Source organism: Mytilus edulis, chromosome 9 (assembly GCF_963676685.1).
Source record: "Mytilus edulis chromosome 9, xbMytEdul2.2, whole genome shotgun sequence".
NCBI lineage: Eukaryota > Metazoa > Mollusca > Bivalvia > Mytilida > Mytilidae > Mytilus > Mytilus edulis.
This window is the reverse complement of record NC_092352.1, coordinates 38802069-38816071: the sequence shown is the minus strand read 5'-3', so window position 1 is coordinate 38816071 and position 14003 is coordinate 38802069. Positions and strand designations below refer to the sequence as shown.

Below are 14003 nucleotides of genomic sequence, written 5' to 3'. Positions count from 1 at the left end.
TTCTCGAAATATGACTGGCTGATACCACTCAAGGGGTGATGGTGCGGGATGCCTTCCAAGCGGTGTGCCCAAGAAGCTATGTACAGACAAAGGCACTGAATTTTACAACACACATGTAAATCAGCTGCTTCAAAAGCATGGTATCGATCTCTACTCCACCGGGAACGAAGATAAGTCGAGTATTGTCAAACGTTGAAACCGCACCATGAAAGAGAAAATGTTCAAATACTTTTCAGCCAACTCCACACGCACCTATATCGATGTCCTGGACGATCTTGATCGCCAGTGCAATACCACCAAGCACCGCTATCAAGATGGCCCCTGTTGCCGCAAGTCATAAGGAGCATGAAAACAAGTTGTATTGGAACCTTTACGGCAGCATACCTCCCATTAAACCACCGCGATTTTCCGAATCACCAAGAAGAAAGGTACATTCGAGAAGGGATACACCCCCCACTGGACCGAGGAAGTATTCACCATTTCCCTAGTTTTGTCCACCGGGCAATCTTATCTACGATCTTTTCATCTATCTCCTCAAGGGTTTCAACCAAGTCCGTGGCCGCGGTGAAAATCTAGTTTCCAGAGTGAAAGTATCTCTCGTTCTCATCATCCGCCTTACCTGTTGGATTAATCTTTTCAAAGGTACAGTGCATGATCACATTGGTTTGCCCCTTACAATGCCCATATTCTATAAGTTCCCCAAGTGACACCCAAGAGACCTCAAGGCAGGTCTGCACATCCATGCCATGATGGGGTCATCTTGAGTCCGGCCCTACTCGCCATTTGAGAATTTCCTCATCATTGCAGCGCTGTTCTCGATTGGCCTTAACAGCGTCCACTTTTTTTTCAGAATTTATACCTCTTGCGCCGTATTCTATCTCTAATTAGACATATTTGTAATCGTAAAATCCATTGTGTTTTTTCTATTTGTGAATTTTTATTGTCGAGCCTGCAACTTTTGTTGCAGAAAGCTCGACATAGGGATAGTGATCCGGCGGCGGCGTCGGCGGTAGTGTTAGATTACTTTTTAAAACCTTTATATTTTAGAAGGTAGAAGACCTGGATGCTTCAAACTTTATATATAGATGCCTCATGTTACGAACTTTCCGTCAGCCACATGTCCAATGTCATTGACCTCATTTTCATGGTTCAGTGACTACTTGAAAAAAGTTACGATTTTTTGTAATGTTAAATTCTCTCTTATTATTAGTAATAAGATAACTATATTTGGTATGTGCATACCTTGCAAGGTCCTCATGTCCGTCAGACAGTTTTCACTTGACCTCCACCTTATTTCATGGATCAGTGAAAAAGGTTAAGTTTTCGTGTTCAAGTCTATATCTCAGATACTATAAGCAATAGGTCTAGTATATTTCGTGTATGGAAGGACTGTAAGGTGTACATGTCCAACTGGCAGGTGTCATCTGACCTTGACCTCATTTTCATGGTTCAGTGGTTATAGTTAAGTTTTTTGTGTTTTGGTCTGTTTTTCTTAAACTATGTGCAATAGGTCTACTATATTTGGTGTATGGAATGATTGTAAGGTGTACATATCTAGCTGACAGGTGTCAACTGACCTTGACCTCATTTTCATGGTTCAGTGGTCAAAGTTAAGTTTTTGAATTTAGGTTAATTTTTCTCATACTATATGCAATATGTTTACTATATTTGGTGTATGGAATGATTATTAGGTGTACATGTCTAGCTGACAGGTGTCATCTGACCTTGACCTAATTTTCATGATTCAGTGGTCAAAGTTAGTTTTTGAGTTTTGGTCTATTTTTCTAATACTATATGCAATAGGCCTAGGTCTACTATATTTTAATTAGTGTATGGAATGGTTGTAAGGTGTACATGTCTAACTGACAGGTGTCATCTGACCCTGACCTCATTTTCATGGTTCAGTGGTCAAAGTTAAGTTTTTGAGTTTTGGTCTATTTTCTAATACTATATGCATTAGGTCAACTATATTTGGTGTATGGAAATTATCAACATACTTATCTATAATAAAATTATGTCAGTCGTGCAGGTTTTATTTGACCTTGACCTCATATTCACGGTTCATTGCTAAGTGCTATGTGTTTGTGTTTTGGTCGGTTTTTCTTAATTTATAAGCAATAGGTCAACTATATTTATTGTATTGAAGAATTGTTAGATGTACATGTCTGCCTGGCATGGTTCATCTGACCTTGACTTTATTTTCATGGTGAATTGATCAATGTTTCATTTTCTTGGTTTATGTTGAGTTTATGTGACAGTTGTAATAAAGCTTTATATTTAAGACTATCAAAATAATATCAATGATTAGTAAAGAAGGCGAGACATTTCAGCGTGTGCACTCTTGTTTGTGTGTGTGTGTGTGTTTCTTTCTTCCACAAAGAATGTCTTGATTAGGGACTGAATGGTTGCAGCAGTCAACTCCATTATTCAAAATAAGCTATTTCTTAATGTCCAAGCGTATTTTAATATTTGGGTCCTTCGTTACTCCTCTAATATGTGTTGAGGAACATGTTGACTATATACATTTTGTTCCTCTCGTAATAAGCTTTCTAATAAGATGCAAGGTTTATCTATAATTAAGGGCTAAAGGGTCACAGCATTCCATCCCATTATTCAAAATATCTATTTCATTATTCAAAATTGGCTATTTCTTAATTTTCACGCGTATTTTGGCATTTGATCCTCCGTAAACCCTCTAATGGTCATTGCGGCACATATCGTTTATACTCAGTTTATTCCTCTATCAATAAGCTTTAATTTAATGTATAAATTTTGCCTTGATTAGGGACTGAAGGGTTGCAGCAGTCCATTCCATTATTCAAAATAAGATATTTCTCAATGTTCACGCGTATTTCGAGATTTAAGTCCTTTGTTACTCCTGTAAAATCCGTTGCGGAACATATTGACTATATACCTTTTGTTCCTCTTTTGATAAGCTTTCGATTAAAGTATAATATATATCTGTAATTAGGGGCTGAAGGGTCATAGCAGTCCATTCCATTATTCAAAATATCCATTTCATTATTCAAAATTGGCTATTTCTCGATGTTCACGCGTAGTTCGATATTTAAGTCATTCGTTACTCCTGTAATATGCGTTGCGGAACATATTGACTATATACCTTTTGTTCCTCTTTTAATAGGCTTTCGATTGTGGTATAATATATATCTGTAATTAGGGGTTGAAGGGTCCTGCCAGTCCATTCCATTATTCAAAATATCCATTTCATTATTCAAAATTGGCTATTTCTCAATTTTCACGCGTATTTCGATATTTAAGTCATTCGTTACTCCTCTAATATGGCGGAACATATTGACTATATACATTTTGTTCCTCTATTAATAAGCTTTCGATCGAGGTATAATATATATCTGTATTTAGGGCTGAAGGGTCTTGCCAGTCCATTCCATTATTCAAAATTTCCATTTCATTATTCAAAATTGGTTGTTTTTCAATGTTGACGCGTATTTCGATATTTAAGTTCTTCGTTACTCCTCTAATATGCGTTGCGGAACATATTGACTTGATACATTTTGTTCCACTTTTGATAAGCTTTCGATTGAGGTATAATATATATCTGTAATTAGGGGCTGAAGGGTCCTGCCAGTCCCTTCCATTATTCAAAATTGGCTTTTTCTCAATGTTCACGCATATTTCGATATTTGAGTCCTTCGTTACTCCTCTAATATGCGTTGCGGAACATTTGTTCCACTATTAACAACCTTTCGATTGAGGTATAATATATATCTGTAATTAGGGGTTGAAGGGTCCTGCCAGTCCATTCCATTATTCAAAATATCCATTTCATTATTCAAAATTGGCTATTTCTTAATGTTCACGCGTAATTCGATCTTTAAGTCCTTCGTTACTCCTCTGATATGCGTTGCGGAACATATTGACTATATACCTTTTGTTCCTCTTTTAATAAGCTTTCGATTGAGGTATAATATATATCTGTAATTAGGGGTTGAAGGGTCCTGCCAGTCCATTCCATTATTCAAAATATCCATTTCATTATTCAAAATTGGCTATTTCTCAATTTTCACGCGTATTTCGATATTTAAGTCATTCGTTACTCCTCTAATATGGCGGAACATATTGACTATATACATTTTGTTCCTCTATTAATAAGCTTTCGATCGAGGTATAATATATATCTGTAATTAGGGGCTGAAGGGTCTTGCCAGTCCATTCCATTATTCAAAATTTCCATTTCATTATTCAAATTTGGCTATTTCTCAATGCTCACGCGTATTTCGATATTTAAGTCATTCGTTACTCCTCTAATATGGCGGAACATATTGACTATATACATTTTGTTCCTCTATTAATAAGCTTTCGATTGAGGTATAATATATATCTATAATTAGGGGCTGAAGGGTCCTGCCAGTACCATTCCATTATTCAAAATTTCCATTTCATTATTCAAAATTGGCTGTTTCTCAATGTTGACGCGTATTTCGATATTTAAGTCATTCGTTACTCCTCTAATATGGCGGAACATATTGACTATATACATTTTGTTCCTCTATTAATAAGCTTTCGATCGAGGTATAATATATATTTGTAATTAGGGGCTGAAGGGTCCTGCCAGTCCATTCCATTATTCAAAATTTCCATTTCATTATTCAAAATTGGTTGTTTTTCAATGTTGACGCGTATTTCGATATTTAAGTCCTTCGTTACTCCTCTAATATGCGTTGCGGAACATATTGACTATATACGTTTTGTTCCTCTATAAATAAGCTTTCGATCGAGGTATAATATATATTTGTAATTAGGGGCTGAAGGGTCCTGCCAGTCCATTCCATTATTAAAAATGTCCATTTCATTATTCAAAATAGGCTATTTCTCAATGTTCACACGTATTTCGATATTTAAGTCCTTCGTTACTCCTCTAATATGCGTTGCGGAACATATTGACTTGATACATTTTGTTCCGCTTTTGATAAGCTTTCGATTGAGGTATAATATATATCTGTAATTAGGGGCTGAAGGGTCCTGCCAGTCCCTTCCATTATTCAAAATTGGCTTTTTCTCAATGTTCACGCGTATTTCGATATTTGAGTCCTTCGTTACTCCTCTAACGTACGTTGCAGAACATATTGACTATATACATTTTGTTCCACTATTAATAAACTTTCGATTGAGGTATAATATGTATCTTTAATTAGGGGTTGAAGGGTCCTGCCAGTCCATTCCATTATTCAAAATATCCATTTCATTATTCAAAATTGGCTATTTCTCGATGTTAGGTGTATTTCGATATCTAAGTCCGTCATTACTCCTCTAATATGCATTGCTGAACATATTGACTATAAAACTTTTGTTCCTCTCTGAATAAGCTTTCGATTGAGGTATAATATAATCTGTAATTAGGGGCTTAAGGGTCCTGCCAGTCCATTCCATTATTCAAAATATCCATTTCTTTATTCAAAATTGCCTATTTCTTAATGTTCATGCGTAATTCTATCTTTAAGTCCTTCGTTACTCCTCTAATATGCGTTGCGGAACAAATTGACTATACACCTTTTGTTCCTCTCTTGATAAGCTTTCGATTGAGGTATAATATATATCTGTAATTAAGGGCTGAAGGGTTCTGCCAGTCCATTCCAATATTCAAAATATCCATTTCATTATTCAAAATTGGCTATTTCTTAATTTTCACGCGTATTTTGGCATTTAGTTCTACTAATTTTCGTTGTGGAACATATTGACTATATACATTTTGTTCGTCTTGTAATCAGCTTTCGAATGAGGTATAAGGTTTATCTATAATTAGGGGCTAAAGGGTCGCCGCAGTCCATTTCATTATTCAAAATATCCATTTCATTATTCAAAATTGGCTATTTCTTAATTTTCACGCGTATTTTGGCATTTAGCTCTTTTAATTTTCGTTACGGAACATATTGACTATATACATTTTGTTCCTCTTGTAACCAGCTTTCGAATGAGGTATAAGGTTTATCTATAATTAGGGGCTAAAGGGTCGCCGCACTCCTTTCCATTATTCAAAATATCCATTTCATTATTCAAAATTGGCTATTTCTTAATTTTCACGCGTATTTTGGCATTTAGGTCTTCTAATTTTCGTTGCGGAACATATTGACTATATACATTTTGTTCCTCTTGTAATCAGCTTTCAAATGAGGTATCAGATTTATCTATAATTAGGGGTTAAAGGTTCGCTGCACTTCATTCCATTATTCAAAATATCCATTTCATTACTAAAAATTGGCTATTTCTTAATTTTCACGCGTATTTTGGCAATTATGTCTTCTAATATTCGTTGCGGAACATATTGACTATATACATTTTGTTCCTTTTGTAATCAGCTTTCGAATGAGGTATAAGATTTATCTATAATGAGGGGCTAAAGGGTCGCCGCAGGTCCATTCCATTATTCAAAATTGACTTTTTGATATTTTCACGCGTATTTTGGCAATTAGGTCTTCTAATATTCGTTGCGGAACATATTGACTATATACATTTTGTTCCTCTTGTATTCAGCTTTCGAATGAGGTATAAGGTTTATCTATAATAGGGGCTAAAGGGTCACCGCAGTCCATTCCATTATTCAAAATATCCATTTCATTATTCAAAATTGACTTTTTCTTAATTTTCACGCGTATTTTGGCAATCAGGTCTTCTAATATTCGTTGCGGAACATATTGACTATATACATTTTGTTCCTCTTGTAATCAGCTTTCGAATGAGGTATAAGATTTATCTATAATGAGGGGCTAAAGGGTCGCCGCACTCCATTCCATTATTCAAAATATCCGTTTCATTATTCAAAATTGGCTATTTCTTAATTTTCACGCGTATTTTGGCATTTAGGTCTTTTAATTTTCGTTACGGAACATATTGACTATATACATTTTGTTCCTCTTGTAATCAGCTTTCGAATGAGGTATAAGATTTATCTATAATGAGGGGCTAAATGGTCCACGCAGTCCATTCCATTATTCAAAATGTCCATTTTATTATTCAAAATTGACTTTTTCTTAATTTTCACGCGTATTTTGGCAATTAGGTCTTCTAATATTCGTTGCAGAACATATTGACTTTGTACATTTTGTTCCTCTTGTATTCAGCTTTCGAATGAGGTATAAGATTTATCTATAATTAGGGGCTAAAGGGTCGCTGCAGTCCATTCCATTATTCAAAATATCCATTTCATTATTCAAAATTGGCTATTTCTTAATTTTCACGCGTATTTTGGCATTTAGGTCTTCTAATATTCGTTGCGGAACATATTTATTATAAGCATGTTGTTCCTCTTGTAATCAGGTTTCGAATGAGGTAGAAGGTTTATCTATGATTAGGGGCTAAAGGGTCGCCGCACTCCATTCCATTATTCAAAATATCCATTTCATTATTCAAAATTGGCTATTTCTTAATTTTCACTCGTATTTTGGCATTTAGGTCTTCTAATATTCGTTGCGGAACATATTGACTATATACATTTTGTTCCTCTTGTGATCAGCTTTCGAATGAGGTATAAGGTTTATCTATGATCAGGGGCTAAAGGGTCGCCGCACTCCATTCCATTATTCAAAATATCCATTTCATTATTCAAAATTGGCTATTTCTTAATTTTCAGGCGTCTTTTGGCATTTAGGTCTTCTAATATTCGTTGCGGAACATATTGACTATAAGCATATTGTTCCTCTTGTAATCAGCTTTCGAATGATGTATAAGGTTTATCTATAATTAGGGGTAAAGGGTCGCCGCAGTTCATTCCATTATTCAAAATATCCATTTCATTATTCAAAATTGGCTATTTCTTAATTTTCACACGTATTTCGGTATTTAGGTCTTCTAATATTCGTTGCAGAACATATTGACTATATACATTTTGTTCGTCTTGTAATCAGCTTTCGAATGAGGTAGAAGGTTTATCTATAATAGGGGCTTAAGGGTCGCCGCAGTCCATTCCATTATTCAAAATATCCATTTCATTATTCAAAATTGACTTTTTCTTAATTTTTACGCGTATTTTGGCAATAAGGTCTTCTAATATTCGTTGCGGAACATATTGACTATATACATTTTGTTCCTCTTGTAATCAGCTTTCGAATGAGGTAGAAGATTTATCTATAATGAGGGGCTAAAGGGTCGCCGCAGTCCATTCCATTATTCAAAATATCCATTTCATTATTCAAAATTGACTTTTTCTTAATTTTCACACGTATTTTGGCAATCAGATCTTCTAATATTCGTTGCGGAACATATTGACTATATACATTTTGTTCCTCTTGTAATCAGCTTTCGAATGAGGTAGAAGATTTATCTATTATAAGGGGCTAAAGGGTCGCCGCAGTCCATTCCATTATTCAAAATATCCATTTCATTATTCAAAATTGGCTATTTCTTAATTTTCACGCGTAGTTTGGCATTAAGGTCTTCTAATATTCGTTGCGGAACATATTGACTATATACATTTTGTTCCCCTTGTTATCAGCTTTCGAATTAAGTATAAAGTGTATCTACAATTAGGGGCTAAAGAGTCGCCGCAGTCCATTTTATTATTCAAAATATCCATTTCATTATTCAAAATTGGCTATTTCTTAATTTTCACTCGTATTTTGGCATTTATGTCTTCTAATATTCGTTGCGGAACATATTGACTATATACATTTTGTTCCTCTTGTAATCAGCTTTCGAATGAGGTATAAGATTTATCTATAATTAGGGGCTAAAGGGTCGCCGCACTCCATTCCATTATTCAAAATATCCATTTCATTATTCAAAATTGGCTATTTCTTTTTTTTCACGCGTATTTTGGCATTTAGGTCTTCTAATATTCGTTGCGGAACCTTAAATAGCTGACTATGCGGTATGGGCTTTGTTCATTGTTGAAGGCTGTACGGTGAGCTATAGTTGTTAATGTCTGTGTCATTGTGGTCTTTCTGGATATTTGTCTCATTGGCAATCATACCACATCGTCTTTTTTATATTTCCTCATTTTTATGCATATTGTGGCATTTAGGTCCTCCGTAAATCGTCTTATGGTCATTTCGAATCAAAATATAGCTATAGTGTCACAGTGAATTTTTTTTTATATTTTTTTTCTCTATTCACCGCTTCAATTTGAATAATGAAACATAAACCATTTCATTATTCATTATTCATTTTTCAATATTGAATAGTGAATAGTGAACTATTTCATTATTCATTATTGAATAATGAATAATGAACTATGAATAATGGACGTACTTCAGCGCGGTTGCCTGATGTTCATATGATGAAATCATAATCTTTCAGTCAGTTTATTTGAAGTCTGGAGCTGGCATGTCAGTTAACTGCTAGTAGTCTGTTGTTATTTATGTATTATTGTCATTTTGTTTATTTTCTTTGGTTACATCTTCTGACATCAGACTCGGACTTCTCTTGGACTGAATTTTAATGTGCGTATTGTTATGCGTTTACTTTTCTACATTGGCTAAATTGGGGGAGGGTTGAGATCTCACAAGCATGTTTAACCCCGCCGCATTTTTGCGCCTGTCCCAAGTCAGGAGCCTCTGGCCTTTGTTAGTCTTGTATTATTTTAATTTTAGTTTCTTGTGTACAATTTGGAAATTAGTATGGCGTTCATTATCACTGAACTAGTGCATATTTGTTTAGGGGCCAGCTGAAGGACGCCTCCGGGTGCGGGAATTTCTCGCTACATTGAAGACCTGTTGGTGACCTTCTGCTGTTGTTTTTTTGACACATTCCCCATTTCCATTCTCAATTTTATAAGATATCTTTAATCAAAACATTTCTCTTATTAATATTACTGTTGAAAAGTGCTTCCTCGTCGCAAGTATTCTTCCGTACAAAAGTTTGTTTTGACTATCTACATTAATTCAAAATTGCATAATTAATTCCTTGAATACATTTATTCTTTAATCTGCCGACATATTGCAGATAAAAATATGTTGGCATTCAAGGAATATGTTTTTATTAAAATTAAATTTAGTCAATAAAAAGTGATCATTTAAAATGTGAACTGGTAAACTATGTCTTCTAATAGTAAATAGACATAATATTAACTCGAGGTGGGGATGGGGGAACTTCAATAATAAATTGATAGGGGTGACGCTGGGGTTTTGTTACCAAAACCTTTTCATATAATTTAGATCTTTTCATATATTGCATAGGTAAAATTGAAACCTTATCCCGTCTTGGTTGGGTTTCATGCACGTGGGTGTGTGAAGAGTTGAAAATTTAAATATACTGTGTGTTATGTTACTTAAGGCGAGAATTTGGCTTTGAAAAACTGAGAGGGCTTTTCATATACAAGTAATTGGAACTTTATCGACTTAAACAAATATTTCTGAATTTATTTTGGTGATTTTGTTATAGCTGTAAAAAAAAATCGAAAATTTACACCCCGGTTATTATCTTGGCGGATTCAAAACTTTTATCAATATCTTAAGCTTTACATGTACACTTTTATACTGGCGGAATTTATTTAGGTGATTTTGTTTCGTCCGCGTAAATAAGCGAAAATTTACAACCCTCTTCTTGTTGGAAATAATATTATGGAATAGTTTTGTGACAATCAGTATGAAGGAACTTCTATTCCATTACAACATTTCTTAACATCATATTGTCAATTTCGGTGGAGGCAGCATCTGAGAACTGAAATATGGAATGCAATTTATCTTCAAATTCTCTCTATTCATGGTTTCGTAATGCTTGTTTTCCACTAGCAACATACTGAAGTTGTCGACATCAGGAAAGTTTTCTTATAATATAAAAAAAAAGATGTGGTATGATTGCCAATGAGACAACTATCCGCAAAAGACCAAAAATGACACAGACATTAACAACTATAGGTCACTGTACGGCCTTCAACAATGAGCAAAGCCCATACCGCATAGTCAGCTATAAAAGGCCCCGATAAGACAATGTAAAACAATTCAAACGAGAAAATAGTCTATTCAGACGGATAAGACAAAGGTGTGCACTTTTCACCTATTTTTTCAACTTGGAATGCCTGTCACGTAGACATTTGGTTATTTATGTAGTTGCTCTTGGATTTTATTTTTTTTTTTGTCTTGCATTGTATACTCACAAATATTTGCTATCTCGGAACAAATATTCAGTAGGATATTTTATCATTGATTAATGCCCGCGTCACACTGTCCCGATTTTTATATACGATGGACACCCGAATGCGAAAATTTTAAGTTCGTACGAAGTTGGTCCCGATCTCGTTAAAATACCAAAAAGTGACCGAAGCAAGTACGATGAATAACGAAGTCTATACGATGGTGCCGAAATTATATACGATAGCAAAAGATGGACATACGAAGGTTAGTCGAAGACGGGTATTTAAGCTTCATATCTCAGCCGAAGCCTTCACGATGGATCACGAAGGCTACCCGATGGATTACGATGATGGCGCGATGGCCATACGATGTCTAAAAGACGTCGTGTACAGCTTACGATGCATTTAAATAATATACGGAAGGCATCACGCGTTTTAAATTGTTTGATCAATATTGAATATATATTATATTTGACTTTAAAGTTCAAAGGTCAAGGTCACAGTGGCAGTTGTAATACAAGGCAATATCACCCTTGTGGACACTCTAAAACCAATATGCTTCAAAAGATTTTAACCACATTTGGTATATTGTTCCTCCTTGTAATGATCTGACATTTTTTACGTTCAAGGCCAAAGGTCAAGGTCATGCAGATGGACTTGTTTTTTCTCCTTGAAATAGCATAATACACAGGAAATTGGTTGCTCATTTTTTTACCTGCTGGTTCTAAAGACAATATTAAAGGTATTTCCAGTTACTGAATGTTTTGGTTGATTTCTAAAAAAATAGTTTATGTATCAAATATGCATATTCAATTTACCATTTTCTACATGTGTCATATACAAATATAGTGTTCATATTTGTCCCCAATATGTTACATACGAGGGGATGCCACGCTCGGCATTGCCTTGTTTGAACTGTAAAATGTGTGCACTAGTTTGAATAATCACCCATAATTATGCCCATGTTTACTGATCTATCTTAAAGGTAAGGTAATGGGTTCGTTGATCCCTTTTATTCAAAAAGAGCTCTTTCCAGGAGAATATCATAATAATATAGACAAAAGGAAGGATGTGGGGAAAGCAACAAATGCGGCAAAATATGACATATAGAAAACAAAATGGTTATGGAGTAAACATTGGTGTGACAACAACTCAGACGATACATAAAAAATCAGAATAATGAAGGAAAAGTTGGTTTCCCTATATACGTGTACCTGCAGTGTTGGTGTACGAGGCGCGTTTATGATTTTCATTATGTTACTTGATATGAAAAATTGACAAAAAATAATATTTTACTTGTAAAAGTAAATCCTGAGCCTGTAATAGCTGCTCTTCTTGTTACATTTGAATTAATAGAAACAACGCTGTCGCCTTTCTTGTTCTCATAGAATCATATGATATGAGCTCCATGTTTTGTGAAAGTCTTTCTTAACTGTCGTATTAGACTGACCAGTGCATATCGCGCATGGCACTTTAAATGTATTTTAGCGCGAAAATTAACTTACATTTAGCTGGATTTATTGCTGTCGTAGTTCCATCTTGTCGCCTTCGTACTTTTATTCGATGGCAACACGACGGGATTACGAGGGCTTCACGAAGTCATGTTGCCATCGTAAGACCTTCGGGTAGCTTCGTGATTCATTCGTGTAGACATCGTAATGTCAAAACTGCCCGATGGAAACGATGGAAACACGAATGCAATACGATGTTCAAAGATGCATTCCCGGTGACATTACGATGGTGAGGATGGTGATACGAACTCAATACGAACCCTCAACATCGGACTCACCTTCGGGGATTTTTTAACATGTTAAAAAATTTAGAACCCTTCCCGAAGTTGTCCCCGAAGGCTAGAAAAAATGGCCGATGGTTCTACGATGGTTAAAGATGGCACTACGAATAGCCCGATCTGGATACGATCAGTCCCGATTTTGAAAATTTCCATAATCGTGTTGCCATCGGCGTAAAAATCGGGACAGTGTGACGCGGGCATAAACAAAATACATAGGGATCGAGCCTTTTTTTTTAACTCTAACAATACAGGATCAATATTTTTTTCTTCTTCAATAATTTCCCTTAGAAAGAAAACTTTCTTATCACTTCCTTTCTAAAATAACTGATATCGTTTAGGAATATCGTTTGCGTCTCAAGTTTTAGATGCTCAACATAACTAAAACCATGCAAAAATAGATTTTGGAAGAAATGATCAATTATCCGAAAATTGTCGAGAATACTATATATAACGTTATTGTTATTGATTGTAGCAAAATGCCAGTGCGACATCATGCATTGTGAATAGTACCGGTATTCCGTTTCTGCCAGAGAATTCTTATAATGCTGTATCAGGATATACGAATACGATTGTAACAAATGTAAGTTAATTGTTTTATCGAATTCTTAAATTTACCAAAGGGGTTAAAGATAATATTACCTTTACCAACGATCAAAGTATTGTAAATAGAAATACTGATAATTAGATGTAAGAAGATGTGGTAAGAATGCAATCAAGACAAATCTCCATCCACATCACAATGTGTAATAAGGCCTCCGACAAGGAGCCTTTGCTCACACGGAACAGCAAGCTATAATGCAAGGTATTAAAAATAGTGAGACTAGATATAACATAAAAAAAGCAAACATTAAATAATTAAAATTGCATTACATCTTAATTTGTTGATGAACAAAATCGATGTTTGTGTCAAAGCTAACAATATTCAAAGATATTATTACAACATCAGTAAGATAACCTTTAATAGATGTTTGTTTAAAGGTTTGACGAGTTTACACTGATCACATAGTGATTTCGGCGTAAAATTATCGTAAAATTTAGGATGTACTGATTACGTCCGTTAAAATCTATGACATCACCACACACACGGACATAACGATAAGCATGATGTGACAATATGTATGTGTTGTTTTTTAGGAGACATTCATGTGTGTGTTAAACAATATCATA

The 14003-nt window shown here is 34.9% G+C and overlaps 1 protein-coding gene across 1 annotated transcript in view; it reads left to right on the top strand.

The window, feature by feature from the left end:
- The window catches only part of LOC139488286 (uncharacterized), a 42086-nt gene that overhangs the window by 15179 nt on the left and 12904 nt on the right, over positions 1-14003 (top strand). Inside the window, exon 3 of the mRNA XM_071273785.1 lies at positions 13309-13416. Coding sequence (XP_071129886.1) covers positions 13309-13416 — 108 coding nt within the window. The remainder of the gene's footprint in view (positions 1-13308; positions 13417-14003) is intronic.